The sequence below is a fragment of the Pseudophryne corroboree genome, chromosome 3, assembly GCF_028390025.1.
Source record: "Pseudophryne corroboree isolate aPseCor3 chromosome 3, aPseCor3.hap2, whole genome shotgun sequence".
Taxonomy (NCBI): Eukaryota; Metazoa; Chordata; class Amphibia; order Anura; family Myobatrachidae; genus Pseudophryne; species Pseudophryne corroboree.
In genome coordinates this window covers 676,123,986-676,145,014 of record NC_086446.1, presented here as the reverse complement: position 1 = coordinate 676,145,014, position 21,029 = coordinate 676,123,986, and the positions used below count along the sequence as shown (strand labels likewise).

General features: G+C 46.2%; 1 protein-coding gene across 1 annotated transcript in view; it reads right to left on the bottom strand.

Moving 5' to 3' along the window:
* PDZD7 (PDZ domain containing 7) overlaps nt 1-21,029 on the bottom strand; it is a 163,791-nt gene that overhangs the window by 10,582 nt on the left and 132,180 nt on the right. The window contains exon 12 of the mRNA XM_063961904.1: nt 2,367-2,438. Coding sequence (XP_063817974.1) covers nt 2,367-2,438 — 72 coding nt within the window. The remainder of the gene's footprint in view (nt 1-2,366; nt 2,439-21,029) is intronic.

The window sequence follows — 21,029 nt, the reverse complement described above, 5'->3', positions numbered from 1 at the left end:
AGATCAAAACGAGGCTTGAGACGCAAAATGCGGAAGTGGAGCTGCGTGACGATGCGGTTGTGGCGGGAGTGGACCGCTATAAAAGAGCACACTGGGGAGCCCCAAGTTGTATCTGAGGAAGCTGCCGAGAGACAAGGCGGAGAAACGCGTTATACGAGGGGGCTACACGGAGGTGATTGCCAACACATGTGGCAGACTGTTTCCCTGCTGGGAAAGTACCGGGACCACGAAAGAACACAGTTTTGTCTTCAATACCCACCAATGCTGTAAAACACTGGCGGAGCCAGCAGAGTGGAAGAGGGGGACTAATACGTGGAGACCCAGGTATACTGTGTAATAGACACAAACTACACAGTCATAAAATTGGCCAAAGGAAACAGCCTATATATCATACTGACTTATTAATCTTGAAAATAGCATAATGATATAAGATGCCCTAAACAACATAAGTGGAAATTTCCGTTATTTGTACCGCTATTTACCAGCCTAAATTATAACGGGGATACGAGATAACAACCGGAAGACTTTTTAAGGTGCCGGCACCTCATCAGGAGTTCATTGTGACTTTTTATATTTTTATTTAATTTTCCTTTTAAGGAGGAATATTCCCTTTATAGGTATACCTGAGACTATCAAAGATAGTCCATACAAATAATATTATTGTTCATAAAGATGTTTTAGATGGTCTATATGGTATATTATGTATCTCTTTACTTGTTTCCATTAGTGGCGGATTACAGGTCCACTTTGGAAAAATATTAATAATAAAATTTTTATATTTATGCCGTTTATTACAGTTTGATCTTTATTGCAAAATTCCCAGCCGCGCTACCATTTTGTTGTATAGAATGGAAGGACACAGTACACCAAATTACTACAGAGAATTAGGGCTGGTTCAAGATCTTTAGCATAGACACCTCCCCACATTCGTAAGCAGTGCCCACACCCTCAATTGAAAGTGGCACCCTCACCCCTGCTGCTTCTTAACCTGGAAGAGGTGGGGCAGTATTTTCAGGCTGAGGAAGTGGTGCTTGGATGTGACAAAACAGACAAGCGACAAAAATTCTAGCCCATCAAAGACATGAAGGAGCAGCCGGCAGCTTCACATAAGAGGTTGGCAGATGCTGCTCTCCATGTTAGTGACCAGCGATACAGGGGATTGGCCCCGTACAGGTGATCATTTTGCAGTACATCTAATTTTTATCCATACGGATGCACAACAGGTTGACTGCTTTAAAAATCTTTCTGCAGATGTGTTTTGCGCCTGTTCCATCTGTACACATCTTTCTGCAGCTGCTGGAGAATTGGATCACCCGGCAGTCACATTCAATTCTAACTGTTTATCTCACATTAAAACATCCATGATCTGTTATAACAGATACTTCTCTTTCTTTGTATCTTTATTAACAAGGTTAAGTGTAAAGACAATGTGTGGCCCTTTTTGAAGGTTAGATTGCCGCACATGTGGCCATTTACGTGTATTCAGTGGCCCAACACTGAAATTGAGGGTATGATCAAAAGAAGAAAGTGTGGCCATCTACTTTAATTACTGTAACTACTGCAATACCACCCCATGCTTTCCTCTTATGTGCTCGCATTAGTAAAGAATATATATATTTTTTCTTTTTGCTGTGGGGGTTAAAAATAAAATAAATGATGCAAAGACAAAGCACATCTCCTAACCATAATAAATATATGTCCACCCAGTTGTTTGATAGGAATTCAGTTCCGTGTCAAGTGCCAGATACTCATCTCCATTGTACCTATCTTACAGATGATGCTTCTTCTGCTGGTGGCAGGAGAATTATTACATAAAGCACTTCCAGCAGTAGGGTCTTGCTGTAAGAGACCACTAACCAATCATATGTGCAGAAGCATACTTTCTGTAGCATCATACAAGCAAAGAAGCATCCGCCATATAATGAAACTATTGTACACATGGGGCTGGTTTCGAGTCGGGAGCACCTTGGTAAAACCATGTAATTAGTCTTGGGAGGGGTGTGGCCAAACTCAAATCTACATTGCAGTGTGAGAGTAAAGCTGTCCAGCATGTGTGTGGGCTACATGCAAAAGCAGCCAGTATTTACCCTGCACGCAACATAGATTGTTCCAGGTGCAAAGTTACTAGTTTTATTTTCAGTGCTCCCACCTCAGAATCAGACCCTATGTATGATCTTTGGTGGCTACAGGCACAAGGAATAGCTCATTATAGTTACAGTAGTACTGTATTCTGTGGCTCATCACAGCAATGCACACAATATTTGCATTTTAAAAATCTATTTATATATATATATATATATATATAAATCTTTCATATAAATATATGGGTACAGTTTAGATAATAGATATATTGACTCATTACTGACCAGGAACTGGAGTGACAAGATGCTTCTTGGGGAGTGTGTCGTATCTGGGGGGCCTGAGTGCTGGAGATGTCACTGGAATGACAATAAAATATTATTGAGAAATTGCATTGTTTTCATTTAAATCATCTCTCCTTACCTTGACCCATTTACTAACTACACACATTGTGGGACTATATATCAATCTTGATTTGACTATCAGATGACCGTGTGGGAATGATAACACACTAAACATGCATACTGTATATAGATAGATATATTTCACCACAAACTGCAGTAGTATAATGTAGGGTAAAGCTGATTAACTACTTTCAAAGAAATCAATGGTTTGGGGGCATAAGGGGTGGTAGTTTGGTGTCTATCATACATTATTATTGAGGTATGCAGAAGTTTCACCAGGTCCTGTGAGGCTACATATGGTAGTATACCCAAATCCTGTCGAATCCTTTCTGACGGAAAGGATCCGACAGGTCAGTATTCAATGCCGCGGTCAAACCAGACAGGTTTGGCCCATTCCCGACAATGCCAATCCAACTTTTTTAAAGTCGACTTGACATTGTCGGAAACGGGGCTAAAACCTGTCGAGTTTGGCCGCGCTTCCGACAGAACACATGGATTCCGACAATCTACATGTTTTCAGACAAGTTGGAAATTCCCAACTTATTGGAAGAAAACAGCCGGCATTGAATAGGTTGGAATCCCTTTCCGACCTAAATCTGTCGGAAACTGCCATCTTTCTGACAAGACAGCAGTTTCCGACAAGAATTGAATACCCCCAGAGTCCCAGTAGAGAGATGCTTGCTCAACACACTGTGCTCCAGGATCTCTTCCTTCAGCACGAACAGCTGAAGCAGGGCTAGGAAACCATAGGGCCATCTAACATCTTGATTTGGAAGACTGTCACATTCCTGCTTTTCGGGCTGGAGGAAGTCTGATTGGGAGAGAACACTGTGCCTAATTCAGAGATGTAGCATGCAGATTACCGATCATCTGGAATCTGCGGCTGTGCAAGGTCCATTCTGCGTATGCCCGTAGTTAACCTCTGCTGCTGTCTGATTGACATGCAAAGGCGTTGAGGGGGTGGGGAAGGGGCTTGGTAGAAGCCTGCGTTCGTGCCCCCGTTTTCTGGGAGGGGAGAACCAAGGGTCTGCGGGTCACCAAGCAGATTTCTCATACGTCCTAGAGGATGCTGGGGTCCACTTCATGACCATGGGGTATAGACGGTTCCGCAGGAGCCATGGGCACTCTTAAGACTTTTCAATGGGTGTGAACTGGCTCCTCCCTCTATGCCCCTCCTCCAGACCTCAGTTTTAGAAATGTGCCCAGGCAGACTGGATGCACTCTGAGGAGCTCTACTGAGTTTCTCTGAAAAGACTTATGTTAGGTTTTTTATTTTCAGGGAGATCTGCTGGCAACAGTCTCCCTGCTTCGTGGGACTGAGGGGGCAGAAGTAGGAACCAACTTCCTAAAGAGTTTTATGGCTCTGCTTCTGGCTGACAGGACACCATTAGCTCCTGAAGGGAACTGAACGCTAGCCGTGCCTAGATGCTCACTCCCACAGCACGCCGTCACCCCCCTCACAGAGCCAGAAGTCAGAAGACAGGTGAGTGTAAGAAGATAGATCTTCAATCAAGTAAAGTGACGGCTGAGGTACCGCGCGGCTGGCGGGAGCGCAGTGCGCCATGTTGCCCACACATACACAGGCGCTGCAGGGTGCAGGGCGCGGGGGGGGGGGCGGCACCATGGGCAGCATGAAACCTATGTAAACTGGCATAAATAAGGGGCATAAGTTGCTGAGGCACAGTCCTATCCCCGCAAGTATAAAAAATTACCTCATAAAAGCTGAGGAGAAACACACCATTGAAGAGTGGAGCTTCCTCCTCAATCAGCCACCACACTGCTCAGCGCCATTTTCTCTCTCTCCTCAGGCTGCAGAGACAACGCTGGTCCTCCTCCACTACTGAACAAGTATCAGGGTGCAAAACAGGGGGGGCCACAGTGAATTTGGTGCTATATAATTGTGTGATTAACATTATAAAGCGCTGCATGTCAGTGGGCATTTTGTGTTCACAGACATTGTGTTACTGGCGCTGGGTTGTGAACTGGCAAATCCTATCTGTGCCCCTCTGACAGATTTTACTATGGGTCTGTCCCCTATAAGTCCCGGAGTGTCTGTGGTGTGGCAGGGAACTCTGTGGAGACATGTTAGGGACACAGAGGTGTAATATGACACCAAGACCCTGACTGGGTGAAAGGTTACATGATACTGTGAATCATATCAGTAAGAGGTTGGACTGAATCTCATACAGAAAATGAAAATAATCTGTTGAAGATGTGATTTTTAATAGTTCTGCCTTTCATCCACAGGGACCTTTCTGGGTCACATACAAATTTGCAAAAGTAGTACAAACTGATACCGACACGGACTCTGATTCCTGTGTCGACACTAGTGATTCCAGGGGAATAGGTCCTAAATTAGCAAAAAAGCATTCAAAACATGTTTTAGCTATAAAGGAGGTGTTAGAAGTTACGAAGCCCCCTCTTTTACCACAAGGAGAGGGTTTACTTTAGTAAAGAAGTAATGTAATTTTCCCTCCACCCCAGGAACAGTCTCTTGGAGGGAGTCTGATTTAACCTGAAAAGAAATTTCAGATTCCCAAAAGGAATTCAGGCAGCTTACCTTTTTCCAAAAGGTGGGAGTTACCCCGCATTTAAGACAGGGCCCTGTCATAAAAAAGAAAAGGTGTTTCTCCCTGCGCCTGGAATGGCTTCACTTAAGGAGCCGACAGGCGCAAGTGAGTGAGGTGATCTATTGATGTGGCCAATGGGACACTACTCAGGCCTACCATTGTCTGTGCGTGGGTGAGTAGTGCTATTGAGAAGTGGTCAGAAAACTTGTCATCAGGCATTGACACAATAGATTGAGACGAGATACTCCCAACGTTAGGTTATATCAAAGACGCTGCTGCGTACGTATTAGAAGCCATGAAATATATTGGTCTCTTGGGATCAAGAACCGCTACCATGGCAGTATCGGCTCGGAGGGCGTTGTGGATTCGCCAGTGGAATGCTGATGCAGATTCCAAAAGAAATATGGAGGCTCTCCAGTATAAAGGTGAGGCCTTGTTTGGTGATGGGCTGGATGCGTTAGTCTCGGCGGCTACCGCAGGTATGTCGACATTCTTGCCTTATGCTCCTACACCGACGAAAAAGACACATCACTCTCAGATGCAGTCCTTTCGGCCAACAAATACAAAAAGGCCAAAGGTTCCCCCTTTTTTGCAGGTAGGGGAATGGGGAAAGGAAAGAAATCTGCAGCGTTTCCCGGATCGCAGGAGCAGAAGTCCACCCCTGCTTCTGCCAAATCTGCAGCATGACGCTGAGGCTCCCTTGCGGGAGTCCGCTCGGGTGGGAGCACGTCTGAAACTTTTCAGTCAAATCTGGATTCAATCTGGCCTGGACCCATGGGTCTTACAAATAGTGTCCCATGGGTACAAACTAGAGTTTCAAGACGTCCCCCCATGCCGATTTTTCAAATCGACCTTGCCAGCTTCTCTTCCAGAAAGAGAGGTAGTAACAACGGCAATTCAAAAATTATGTCAGGATCAGGTCATTGTCCTGGAACCCTTGTCACATCAAGGAGAAGGTTTTTATTTAAGCCTCTTCGTAGTTCCGAAGCCGGACGGTTCGGTCAGACCGATTTTAAACCTGAAAAAATCTGAATCTCTACCTGAAAAGGTTCAAGTTCAAGATGGAATCCCTGAGGGTAGTGATTTCCAGTCTGGAGGAGGGGGACTTCATGGTGTCAGTAGACATAAAGGATGCTTACTTGCATGTTCCCATTTATCCTCCTCACCAAGCTTATCTGAGATTCGCAGTACAGGATTGCCATTACCAGTTCCAGACGTTGCCGTTCGGACTCTCCACGGCACCGAGGGTATTCACCAAGGTGATGGAGGAGATAATGGTCCTCCTTCGTCAAAAAGGAGTCAATATAATCCTTATCTGGACGATCTCCTGATAAAAGCGAGATCCAGGGAACAGTTGGTGCAGAACATCGCACTCTCCCTGTCAATACTCCAACAACACGGTTGGATCATGAATTTTCCAAAGTTGCAGTTGGAACAGACGACAAGATTGTCCTTTTTAGGGATGATTCTGGACACAGAAGTACAGAGAGTATTTCTTCCAGTGGAAAAGGCTCTGGAAATCCAGAAAATGGTCAAACAAATATTGAAACCAACAAGCGTGTTGATCCATCAATGTATTCGGTTGTTGGGGAAAATGGTAGCGGCCTACGAGGCCATACAGTTTGGCTGATTTCATGCCAGAGTATTCCAGTGAGACCTGTTGGACAAGTGGTCCGGATCCCACCTACACATGCACCGGAATAATCCTGTCCCCCAAAGCCAGGATTTCGCTCCTGTGGTGGCTACACAGTTCTCACCTACTAGAGGGACGCAGGTTTGGGATTCGCGACTGGGTCCTAATAACCACGGATGCAAGTCTCCGAGGCTGGGGAGCTGTCACGCAGGGGGAAAGCTTCCAAGGAAATGGTCAAGTCAGGAAACCTGCCTTCACATAAACGTGCTGGAATTGAGAGCCATTTACAACGGCCTTCAACAAGCGGTACATCTTCTTCAAGATCATCCCGTGCAGATCCAGTCGGACAATGTAACAGCAGTCGCGTACATAAACAGGCAGGGCGGAACGAAAAGCTGAGCGGCAATGGCAGAGGTGACGAAGATCCTCCTCTGGGCAGAAAGACATGTAAAGGCTCTGTCGGCAATTTTCATTCCGGGAGTAGACAACTGGGAAGCACACTTCCTCAGCAGACACGATCTCCATCCAGGAGAGTGGGGCCTACACCAAGAAGTCTTCACAGAGGAGACAAGTCTTTGGGGAGTTCCTCAAGTAGACAAGATAGCATCTCGTCTTAACAAGAAGCTTCAGAAATATTGTTCCAGGTCGAGAGACCCTCAAGCAATAGCAGTGGATGCGCTGATGGCCCAGTGGGTGTTCCAGGCGGTGTATGTCTTCCCTCCACTTCCGCTGATCCAAAAAGTGCTCAGGATCATAAGAAGAACAAGAGTTCGAGCAATCTTCATTGCCCCAGACTGGCCAAGGAGGGCTTGGTACCCAGATCTTCAGGAGTTGCTCATAGAAGATCCTCGGCCTCTTCCTCTTTGCGAGGACCTGCTGCAGCAGGGGCCGTGCGTGTATCAAGACTTACCGCGGCTACGTTTGACGGCATGGCTGTTGAGCACCAGATCCTAGCCCGAAAGGGTGTTCCCAAGGAAGTCATCCCCACCCTTATTTAGGCCAGGAAAGGATTAACGTCGAGATATTACCACCGTATTTGGAGAAAATGTGTCTTGGTGTGAATCCAAGAAGGCTCCTATGGAAGAGTTTGAGTTGGGACGTTTTCTCCATTTTCTGCAGGCTGGTGTGGAGGCGGGCCTCCGATTGGGATCAATCAAGGTCCAGATTTCGGCCTTGTCAGTGTTCTTCCAAAAACAATTGGCCTCTCTTCCAGAGGTTCAGAACTTCGTGAAAGGGGTTCTGCACATCCAGCCTCCATTTGTGCTTCCAGTGGCACCATGGGACCTTAACGTGGTGTTGCAGTTCCTTCAATCAGATTGGTTTGAGCCTCTACAAGAGATAGAGTTGAAGTTTCTCACTTGGAAAGTGGTGATTCTTTTGGCATTGGCATCCGCGCGGCGGGTGTCTGAATTGGGGGCCTTGTCTCACAAGAGCCCTTACCTGATCTTCCATGAAGATAGGGCAGAGTTGAGGACTCAACATTTTCTTCCGAAGGTGGTTTCATCTTTCCACATAAACAAACCTATTGTGGTGCCAGTAGTTACTGACACGTTCACTGAGTCAAAGTCTCTAGATGTGGTTAGGGCTTTGAAGATTTATGCCGCTAGAACAGCTCGAATACGGAAAACAGAGTCTTTGTTTGTCCTGTATGCTCCCAACAAGATTGGGTGTCCTGCTTCCAAGCAGACTATTGCGCGTTGGATCAGAAGTATGATTCAGCACGCTCATACTACGGCTGGATATGTGGGCTCATCCTGGGCGGCTGCCCGGGGGGTCTCGGCATTGCAACTTTGCCGAGCAGCTACTTGGTCGGGGTCAAACACATTTGCTAAATTCTACAAGTTTGACACCTTGGCCGACGAAGACCTCAAGTTCGGTCAATCGGTGCTGCAGGGTCTTCTGCACTCTCCCGCCCGTACTGGAGCTTTGGTATAAACCCCATGGTCATGAAGTGGACCCAAGCATCCTCTAGGACGTATGAGAAAACAGGATTTTGATACCTACCGGTAAATCCTTTTCTCCTAGTCCGTAGAGGATGCTGGGCGCCCGTCCCAGTGCGTACTTTACCTGCAGTTTTGTTATTAGAGTTACACAAGTTGTGTTATATTAGTTTCAGCATGTTGCTGTAATTGGTTCATGCCTGTTGGCGTGTGTTCTGTTGAATGCAATGTTTTGCGGCATGGTTGAGGTGTGAGCTGGTATGTACAGTATCTCACCACTAGTTTAAAGTAAATCCTTTCCTCGAAATGTCCGTCTCCCTGGGCACAGTTCCTATAACTGAGGTCTGGAGGAGGGGCATAGAGGGAGGAACCAGTTCACACCCATTGAAAAGTCTTACGAGTGCCCATGGCTCCTGCGGAATCGTCTATATCCCATGGTCATGAAGTGGACCCCAGCATCCTCTACGGACTAGAAGAAAAGGATTTACCGGTAGGTATCAAAATCCTGTTTTCCTGGCCCCTTCTGTTGGCCAGCTGCGTAAGCTGAGGCAGATGGTCGCGATATTGGATCCCAGCTTGTGACATCGGTCACATAGCTGGGATCGCAACTACATGCAGGAGGCGTCTCTTCTATGGAGACGTTTCTTGCATGGTCCTCCTGAAAAGATGCTTACAAGCGGCATTAAATTTCTGTATATCTCTGAATCAAACCCATAGTAGATAAACAGCATTTGGAATAAAATGCTCTATCTTGTGCAAACAGGGAATATAATAGTCTATGGAGTAAGCAAAAAGCAACATCAGAAGAACTACTGACACTGGACCTTATTCAGGGATGGACGCAGATAGTTGCATACACAGCCAGATCTGCGTCCATCTCCTCACATGCTGGGGGCCGCCCAGCATGTGTAGTGCCGTCTCACGATGTGTCCGCAATTTAAAAAAAAATTAAATCGGTGTGTCTGTGTGTGACGTCATGCAGCCGCCCCAAAAATGCTACCAGAATGCCCCCGTGTGTCCCGCTCTGCGATTGCCTGCCTTTGTCAATCACACTGTGCCACAATGTGTAAGGTCGCGCACTGCGGACAGTGCGCATGCGCACACCACTCGAATGCTGCATACAGACGAGCGGCTGCGATCGAGTCTGAATGACCCCCATTATCCCAATTCATCAGATTTTTTCTTGGCTTCTGGCACCCCTGTGTACAGGCTGACTTTGTAATAATCACCACATTACATTTTATACAATACGCGGGGGAATTCAATTATGGTTGGATGTATTCACCAAGCCGAATCAGTGTGGCAACAGCCACACTTTACGGCAGCCCTATCTCAGCCCCATAGGACTGTGAGCATTTTTCCTAAATTTGGGATTTGGCTGGGGCGGGGCTAGTGACAGTTGCCAGCATTTAGATGCAGCGACAAAGGCAAGTCACAACCTTCACCCAAAATTGAATTCCTAGAGTGTACCACATCTCTCACACTAGACTATGACTAGAGGAATCAAATGCCTATTACAGAGTTACTGCACAACAATGGGCAACGGCTGTTCAGACTGTTGGAAATTATGTGTGTGCGGATGTTAATATTACACAGGTACACACCAGCGGATGACTCAAACAGCCCAGTCACTTAACCAGTGGTGTTGGTTTATTGATGGCAGGTACAGCCATACTCACTGTTACATGTACACTATGATGGAGTCGAGCTTGAGTAGTGGTATGTGTATGTAGGCACTGGATAGAGGTGCAGGAACAATGAAATTGTTGTGGATTGCAGGTCTCTCTGGAGCAATGTGGAAGATATGTCTTCCATTGTGATGCTCTAACACAGTATAAAAGGCAAGATGGCCCCTGCATGTGCTGACAGAGATCTTAGTGGACATCTTGGCATAAGGCATGACGCCTCCCTGGTGAACAGGAAGACAGGAGTCTGCGCATATCAACACAGACCTACCAAATCTGACACAAGATGGCCATATAACCTGTCTTTCCTGTCCTGTCAGTAAATACATGATGCATATCCACACCTATTATCCTGACCACACTTAATTTTTGTAAATTCACTGTGTTGGATAAACTGTATCATTGGAGACCCCCTACAACCTTCTTGGGTATATTTTTCTTGACATTTACCTCATAAACTTACTGACATTAGAAGGGGGGAGAAACCTGTGTATTCAGGTTACTAGTTGGTTATGAAATAATGAGACCATTTGCATGATATTTCCTTTAATGCTATAGCAGTGGAGGACACTGAGAACTGACAGCTGTGCACACACGGCAAGTGCGGAAAATGGAAAATCCTTACTGTTCCGGAACCACCTCTGCCTTTAATTGGGACACCCTGGCTCTGGAATGTGCTGTGGGTGTTGTACATTCCTCACCACTCACACCATAACCATGTCCGATTAGGGATATTTTAAGGATCAATCCCAAAATATTGTAGCATGTAGATGTAACACATGGGCCAAGGAAAACATGACTAATGTTATATTAATGCGGACTGTCTCCTCATACAGAGCAAGAGCCATTTTTGTGCCAACTGTGGTATTTAAATAGCCTCTAAAGCAATAAGACTGGTGAGCATGGAGATGCACTGTCAAATAAACTTGATATTGGCTGTTTGCAGACAGAGCTAGCTTAGAAGTGGCTGCTGCTTGTGAGTTACTTAATTTCCCTCTATCCCTTTTAAAACTCAGACTGTAGTAACTGTAACCACGCTGTATGCCATGCTGCCAGCACATATAAGACTATTATACACAGGAATCCTCTGTGAGACAGCTGTTATGCAAAACACTCATATCATGGAGTTTGCAATATACTGACTAGTGACCACTGAGAATAGCTAATATGTTGCCTTTTACTTATCTCCTATATAATAGCCCAGATCTGTGACTATGGCTGTGTGTCTAACGCTGAGCGTGGCTAGGAGCTCTCACTGGGTTAGTGGCAGGTCTATCACACCCAGTCCACTGCTGACTGGGCGAGAAACGCCCTCCCACACAGGTTACATCCAATGGGAGGCTCTGCCCTTTGGCTGCTGTGTGTTCCCAGAGCAGGATTAACACTGGGGCTGATGGAGCTGCAGCTCCAGGTCCACACACCAAAATAGGCCCACTGCATCTGCAGCAACATACTGTTCAACAATTCGAAAAGGGGGCGTGGCCACGGGTACAGTGACATGGTCACGCCCCTTTTCCTATACTTTCAATGGAAGTTTGGAGGGCCAAAAATCGGTACAGACTATAAAAAAGGCACTGTACCTGCCAAAAAGGTACAGTTGGAGGGTATGCCACTGCATCTGCAGATAGGGGGGGGAAAAATCTTTTACTGCAGCGTCCTATGTTCTGCTGCCAGTTCGCCTGCCCCCACCGGCATCAACAATCCCCACTGCCTAGCCACGGCGCAGGTGGAACAAAAGCTGCTGCGTCCACTGGCATAGATGTGTATGATAGCGGCACAGCGGAAGGCTTTCATAGCCCTCCCTGCGCCGCATACTCTGAGCCCCGGAGCCTCCTCTGCGCGTGATGTCACAGGAGTGCCTTCCCACCACAGCCGCGCCCAGATCCCCAGAGGCCCTGACTCCGCAACACAGCACCTGGCTGGGCTGCCGGCCTGGAAGCCCCGAGATGGCTAATGTAACGGATAGAGTGGGTGATATCGCGGAGGGTAATGTCTGGATGCTGAACCAGTGTAAAAGGTGACAGTGCAGTGCAGTGGGTGTGCAGTGTCACTGACACTGCATAGCAGTCTCACCTTTTACATTAATTCAGCGAGTCAGTCAGTTCTGCAGCCAGTCACTATTGTTAGCGCCAGTGTCCCAACGCGCCGCATTACGGGAAGTACACGCACTAAATAAACTACAGCTCCCAGCAGCCCTTAGGGTCGAAGCATTCCGGCGCTAAGGGTTGCTGGGAGCTGTAGTTTATTGATTGTATCTTCTTCCCTGTAATGCGAAGTGTTGGGACACCGGCGCTACCAATAGTGACTGGCTGCTCCCCCACCCCGAACCCTCTCCCCCACCCGCGTCTCCTCCGCACGCGTCACTCCCCCAACCAAAGCACCTACTAGGTGATTCATCAGGCCCTGCGTGTGCTGTTCACGCCGTTGCAAGGGGCTACGACCCCTTAACCATCACATGCCCTTTGTCTGTGCAATATTTAACCACTCACACAATTATGATTGGAAGTAATACTCCATATAATAGGATTTTAATTACCTACCGGTAAATCCTTTTCTCGTAGTCCGTAGAGGATGCTGGGGTCCATTTTAGTACCATGGGGTATAGACGGTTCCGCAGGAGCCTTCGGCACTTTAAGACTTTTCAACAGTGTGAACTGGCTCCTCCCTCTATGCCCCTCCTCCAGACCTCAGTATAGGAACTGTGCCCGAAGAGACGGACAACTTCGAAAGAAGAATTTACATTAAACTAGTGTCGAGATTCACACCAGCTCACACCTTACCCAACATGCCGCCTAACATGGCCTTCAACATAACCCATGCCAATGTGCATGCATAACGCAACAGCAACAGCTGTGAACATCTTAACACATGAGAACCTATGTAAAAGACAAACGTAATTCTGCAGGAAAAATGAGCACTGGGCGGGCGCCCAGCATCCTCTACAGACTGCGAGAAAAGGATTTACCGGTAGGTAATTAAAATCCTACTTTCTCTTACGTCCTAGAGGATGCTGGGGTCCATTTTAGTACCATGGGGATGTACCAAAGCTCCCAGTACGGGCGGGAAAGTGCTAATGTTCCTGTAGAACTGACTGACCAAACCAAAGGTCGTCAGCAGCCAAGGTGTCAAACTTGTAAAACCTAGCAAACGTGTTTGCCCCTGACCAAGTAGCTGCTCGGCAAATTTGCAACGCCGAGACTCCCCGGGCAACCCACTTTCCTTGTAGAGTGGGCCTTTACCGAACTCGGTAACGGCAATCCTGCCGTAGAATAAGCGTGCTGAATGGTACCTCTGATCCAGCGCGCAATAGTCTGCTTAGAAGCAGGACCTCCAATCTTGTTGGGGTCATAGAGGACAAACAAAGATTCTGTTTTCCTTATCCAAGCCGTTCTTGCAACATAAGTCCTCAACGCTCTGACGACATCCAAGGACTTTGAAACGGCTGAGGTGTCAGAAGCCACTGGCACCACCACAGGTTGGTTGATATGGAAAGAAGACACAACCTTTGGAAGAAAATGCTGATGCGTCCACAGTTCAGCTCTATCTTCATGAAAGATCAAATAAGGACTCTTGTGTGACAGAGCCCCTAATTCAGACACTCGTCTGCCTGAAGCCAAGGCCAACAGCATGACCACTTTCCAAGTGAGAAACTTGAACTCCACCTCTTGCAGAGGCTCAAACCAGTCCGATTTAAGGAACTGCAACACCACATTAAGATCCCATGGCTCCGCTGGAGGCACAAAGGGAGGTTGGATGCGCAGAACCCCCTTCACGAACGTCTGGACCTCAGGAAGGGAAGCCAACTGTTTCTGAAAGAAAATGGACAAGGCCGAAATTTGGACCTTGATAGACCCTAATCTCAAGCCAGCATCCACACCCGCCTGTAGAAAAAGGAGAAGATGTCCTAATTGAAACTCCACCGCCGGAGATTTCTTGGATTCACACCAAGACACATATTTTCTCCAAATACGATGGTAATGCTTGGACGTTACCCCTTTCCTGGCCAGAATAAGTGTGGGAATGACTTCATTGGGAATACCCTTATGGGCTAGGATCTGGTGCTCAACAGCCATGACGTCAAACGTAGCCGCGGTAAGTCTTGATAAACTAACGGCCCCTGCTGAAGCAGGTCCTCGCGAAGAGGAAGAGGCCGAGGATCTTCCAGTAGTAACTCCTGAAGATCTGGATACCAAGCCCTCCTTGGCCAGTCTGGAGCAATGAGAATTACTCGAACTCTTGTTCTTCTGATGATCTTGAGAACTTTTGGTATTAGTGGAAGTGGAGGGAACAGATACACCGACTGAAACACCCACTGGGTCACCAGTGCATCTACTGCTATTGCTTGTGGGTCTCTCGACCTGGAACAATATTTCTGAAGCTTCTTGTTGAGACGTGATGCCATCATGTCTACTTGAGGAACGCCCCAACGGTCTGCTACCTCTGCAAAGACTTCTGGGTGGAGGCCCCATTCTCCTGGATGGAGATCGTGTCTGCTGAGGAAGTCCACATCCCAGTTGTCCACTTCCGGAATGAAAATTTGCGACAGAGCTTTTGCATGTCTTTCTGCCCAGAGAATTTTTGTCACTTCTGTCATTGCCGCTCTGCTTTTTGTTCCGCCCTGACGGTTTATGTAAGCTACTGCCGTTACATTGTCTGACTGGATCTGTATGGGACGACCTTGAAGAAGGTGTGCCGCTTGATGAAGGCTGTTGTACACAGCTCTCAATTCCAGAATGTTTATGTGAAGGAGTACCTCTTGACTTGACCATCTTCCTTGGAAGCTTTACCCTTGCGTGACTGCTCCTCAACCTCGGAGGCTTGCATTAGTGGTCACCAGGATCCAAGTCTGAATCCTGAACCTGCGTCTCTCCAGGAGGTGAGAACTTTGTAGCCACCACAGGAGTGAAATTCTGGCTTTTGTCGACAGGATTATCCTCTGATGCATGTGTACATGCGATCCGGACCACTTGTCCAGTAGGTCCCATTGGAACACCCTGGCATGGAATCGGCCATATTGTAGAGCCTCGTAGAGCAGGCAGATGCACTGATGAATGGACACGCGTGCTGGTTTCAAAGTTTGTTTGACCATCTTCTGTATTTCCAGAGCCTTTTTCACTGGTAGAAATACTTTCTGTACTTCGGTGTCCAATATCATTCCCAGAAATGATAACCTCATTGTCAGTTCCAACTGTGATTTCGGAATATTTATGATCCAGCCGTGCTGGCAATGTGTTGTACCAACTTCTCCCTGGATCTCGCTATTATGAGATCGTCCAAGTACGGAATTATGTTGACTCCTTTCTTGCGAAGGAGAACCATCATCTCCGCCATCACCTTGGTGAATATTCTCGGAGCCGTGGAGAGCCCAAAAGGTAATGTTTGGAAATGTTACTGGCAGTTCTGAACTGCAAACCTCAGGTATGCTTGATGCAGAGGAAAAATGGGAACATGCAAGTAAGCATCCTTGATGTCCACCGACACTAGAAATTCCTTTTCCTCCAAGCTGGAGATCACTGCTCTCAGGGACTCCATCTTGAATTTGAACCTTTTTAAATAAAGATTCAGAGTTTTTAGGTTTAAAATTGGTCTGACCGAGCCATCCGGCTTCGGCACTACAAACAGGCTTGAATAAAATCCTTGTTCCTGTTGTACGGCAGGAACTAAGGAAACTACTCCGTCTTGACGTAATTTCTGTATTGCGTTCAGCACTTTTGTTCTGTCCTGGACAGAAACTGGTAAGGCTGATTTGAAAAATCAGCATGGGGGAAGGTCTTGAAATTCCAATTTGTAACCTTGGGATACTATCTGTAATATCCAAGGATCCAGATCTGAGTGAACCCAGACCTGGCTGAAGAACAGTAGACATGCCCCCACCCGATCGTACTCCCGTAGGGGAGCCCCAGCGTCATGCTGTGGTTTTAGCAGAAGCAGCTGTTGACTTCTGCTCTTGCGAGCCTGATGGTGTAGTAGGTTTTCTACCTCTTCCTCGCCCTCTACCTGCTAAGAAGGGGGTACCTTTTGCCTTTTTGGACTTGTTGGGCCGAAAGGACTGCATCGTATGAGAATGATATCCTTTCCTAGGTGGAGCAGCTGCGGAAGGCAGAAATGCTGACTTGCCTGACGTAGTTGTTGAAATCATGGCATCCAGCTTGTCTCCAAAGAGGGCCTCTCCCTTATAAGGGAGCACCTCAATATTCTTTTTTTATTCCGCATCAGCATTCCATTGGCGGATCCATAGCGCCCTGCGGGCTGAAATCGCCATAGCGGAGGATCTTGAACTCAGCAACCCAACATCCTTCATAGCTTTGACTAAGTAACCTGCTGCATCTTTGATATGGCCGAGAGTTAGGACTATTTCATCCCTGTCAACTGTGTCTATGTTAACAAGCAAGTTGTCAGACCATTTTTCCACAGCTTTACCCACCCACGCACAAGCAATAACGGGCCTGAGCACCGTTCCGTTAGCCGTATATATGGATTTCAGGGTTGTTTCTAATTTACGGTCAGCTGGATCTTTTAAAGAGGCTGAACCAGGGGCAGGCAAAACAATTTTCTTAGACACCCGAGAAACTGAGGTGTCTATCATTGGGGGTGTCTACCATTTGTGCCTGTCTTCCTCAGGGAAAGGGTACGCTACACATATCCTTCTGGGAAGGGTACATTTCTTCTCAGGGTTAGCCCATGATTCTTCAAAGAACGCATTCAAATCCTTTGAAGGAGGAAAAGTTACAACCTGCTTTTTATTCAATTTAAAATAATCCTTTTTCTCTGGGATCAGTGTTGTTTCAGGAAACTCCAACACTTCCTTTATAGCAACTATCATACATTGTATGCTTTTGGCTAATTTGGGGTCTACCCCTCTCAAATCCCCAGTGTCGACGTCAGAGTCGGAATCTTTTTCTGTGTCCCCTTGCATTATCTGGGCCAGAGACCTTTTCTGGGAACTGGATGGGACCCTAGTGGATGATATGGAGGGGTCAGTAAACAGTGCATCCTCCACAGACTGCCTCCAATATTTAGTCTGTTGTTCAAACTCAGAGAATTTCTTTGCAAGCATTGACATATTCTTTTGCAACATTCTCACCCACTCCGGCTCCTTCAGGAGCTTCACACTGGCGTTTCTGCAGGAGAAAATGGCGCCCAGTGAGTGTTCTGGCAATGGGTAAAAGAAAAAAATTATACTGCGCTCTCTGTGTGATGGACACCTGTGGAAAGAGTGCAGCTGGGGGCACGGCTGCACTACGTCAGCCCAATTAGGAAATGCCAATAGATCGATAGTAGCTCCCTGCGCACAACTCCACAATCAAATGCAATGTAATCAACTCAATGTAATAAATAAAGATAATTTATTTCAATGTTTGTCTTCATTATACTTTTATATAGTACACTAAAATAAACAACTCCTATATCATGTATATGTGTTACAATTAAGATAAAATGAATTCTTCTGCTGTTATAATCTACAACCTAGTACCGGTACACCAAACAGGAACATACATACAGATAACACATCGACAAAACAAAACAAACAAATATTGTCAATTGATGGTGAATTAATAAGGTAGTGTGAAGCGCCCTGTAGCGTCTTACTCTCATCTACCTATCTGTTTAAGAACTAATCACAGTCTCATACGGAAATGATCCAATGGAGGTGCAATGTATGGAGAGTCTCTGTACCAAATGGTCCCGGGTGCGGTATTTTACCCCCTTTATGCACTTAATGTCCACTGATTAGCCTTTGGTGCAAGAGGGATTCAATCCCCACCCTTCAACATAAAGCAGAAATAGTCTGCCTACCTCATCCGTTTGATACTGCAATTTTACTTATATCAATTAGATGCAGTGTTCAATGTGGTCATTTCTGTATGAGACTGTGATTTAGAGTGTAGAATGCATGTGTGTTTTTTGTCCCGAAATGCATAACTTTGCATTTTTCTATATTGTACATAACAAATAGATTATATGATAATAATCATATTTTGAGAGCGCAAGCATATTTTATAAAACAATTTTAATACATAAAATTTACATAGTTACATACAGTAAGTATATAGAGCAATCACTGTCACTTTAAATATCACAATTAAAATCAATTTATTCCACAAACATCCACAGTTCATATAGATTATTTAAGTGCACTTGTGATATTATGTGCTTTTATAATCATAGCATTGCCCACTGCTGATGGGATATACTCTGCGCTGTGCTCGATCTCCAGTGGATCAATGTCCTGATCCAATTTTAATAGGACTCCATTTGGGTGTGAGCTTTATAATCACTTTTGCAGGTGCAAGGTAGCGCTTTTACTCACAGTTCCGAGTGCTGTCTATCGCCAGCTGGCAATATTAGTGCTGCAGTAGTCCGCCTTGATTGTATGTAAATGCCTGGAGCAGCCCCAGTGTGTAGCACGGACCATCAGTTCTACGCTGCTAGCCGGAGTCCAAGCCGCACTGGCGGGATGTTTCAACAGCCGGAGGGAGGGCACGGTCCCGGTGTGTAAATTGGTTCAGCTGGGGTGATTTGTGGATGGCTCTGTAAAGTTCTCTTGATGCATTTCTCTTCAATTGTCTCTTAGCTTTTTCCTCAGAAGTTGTGAAGGTTTTTCTATATTGAACCTCATTCCCCTTTAGACGCCCAGGTTTCAAGTTTAAATAAATCATTCTGTAGAGACTCCACATCGCTTTCCTCAGTGTCAAGCCGCCGATGCTCGTGAGTAGGCGGGGAAACGCGTCTGTCACGTTCTCTCACAAACAGACTGCAGCATTTGTTACATCAGCTGGTCGGCTATTACAACACCCCTAAGGCCAGGCGAAGCTTGTGCAGCTATTTGCCTGACATCAGTCCACGAACTCCTGATAAGGATGATGAGGAGAAATACCAGCCGGGAGGTTAAGAGCCAGGAGGATAAGAGCGGTGAGGACTTAACACAAACAGGTTCTCCTCCAGAGAAAGCGGATGGTGAGAAAAACACTAACCAGGAGGGACACCGCATGTACTGTGGATAACAGAGGCATTCTGTACGGTATACAAATCCTATTTTGCTACACAGTATTTCTAATCAGTTACTGTTGTAACTAAATTATCTTTGTGAATTGTTTGAACGGAACTGCTCAGCTGTGAGGAAGGCTGTGTTCAACAGATTGCTATTAACCACTTGCTTTGCTACAGTTACTAATCTGACTATGGATGCATGGCTTTGCTCAACAGATTGCTACTAATTACATCTTGTGCAATAAGTTGCTAAATTGATTCATGAATACATGGACTTGAGCAGATCGTTTATCACCTGAAAAAGTGATTAGATACAGTATATGTGGGATTTGTTAGTAATAGATCCCAGCGCAATATATATAAGTATATAAGATCTGTCTATTGTAATTAAGTTTTAATTATATACAAATACAATTTTTATTTAATTAAATAGGCTTTTTATGTGGCCAGCCGGCAATGTATACAATTGTGATAGGTAAATGCATATTTTTATATAATATATAGATAATTAATAAAATCTACATTGGATTTGAAAAGCGCATTCTCAGTTTGTGTTTTTTTTAACTCTAGAAGTTAATGGTTCTCTATCTCCGCTGACAGGACACTGAGTTCCTGAGGGTGCTGATCGCAAGCCCACGAGGCGACCGCTCACTCCTGCAGCACGTCCGCCACCTTCTAACAGAGCCAGAAGACAGAAGAGTGGTGAGTAGAGCCGGTGGCCCAGTTAGCGGGTCGCCAGCGGGAATGGCGGCACAAGGGTGGGAGCGCAGGTTTGGCAGGCTGCGCTCCATAAAGGCTCAGCAACATGTGTATGTAGACGCTGCTGAGGGGCGTCCTGGACCAGCAAGATCACCCTAACACCGGTGTATATAGCTAACAAGGGCTAATCCCGCTGTTAGCATCATGAGACCTCAGACCAGTATAATCAATGTGCGGGAAGCCGCGCACCATTACAGGGGGCGGGGCTTCTCCCCAGAGCGGATCCAGCACTCACCAGTGCCATTTTCTCCCTGCAGAACGCTGAACAGGACGCTGACAGGGAGCACTGAACCCTACATGAATCCAGTTACTGCGGTACCAGGGTGTTATAGACAGGGGGGAAGAGTGTAGTTAGCACTATTTAACCTATTAAGGTTGATTAGTCAGCGCTGGGCTTTTATCATAATAAATGTCCACAGGGGCGCTGTGTGGATGGCTCCTTATACTCTGTGACTCTCTGAAGGTACTCTGGGGAAAACTGTGTCTGACATTTTCCTGTATGTGTGTGTGAGTGTATATATCCACATTAACATGTCTAAGGGCTCTGTATCATGTGCTGCAGAGTGTGGATCTTCTCCAGAGGAGTTTATTCCATGTACTCAGGACTGCAATGTGCTTTTCCAGCCTTCTGAATCTGAACCCCCATGGGTGGATTCTTTAAGGGGAATGATATCCCAGATTTCATCAAGGATGTCCCATAATGAGAAAGAGACACAGTTTTTGAGAAAATCTGTAGAGGGGTTGCAGCCTTCAGCTCCCACTACTTCCTCTACTAACCCACCTACATACCAAAAAAAGCGTACACTTGCCCAGATAATGCAAGTTGATACTGATACCGACTCTGATACAGGGGACCCGTGATGGGGATATGCAGGGGGGTGATGCATCCCTTGCTAAGGGGGTGCAGCTAATGATGGAAGCCATTAGGGATGTTTACATATTTCTGAGAAGGCTCCTGAACAAGTAGA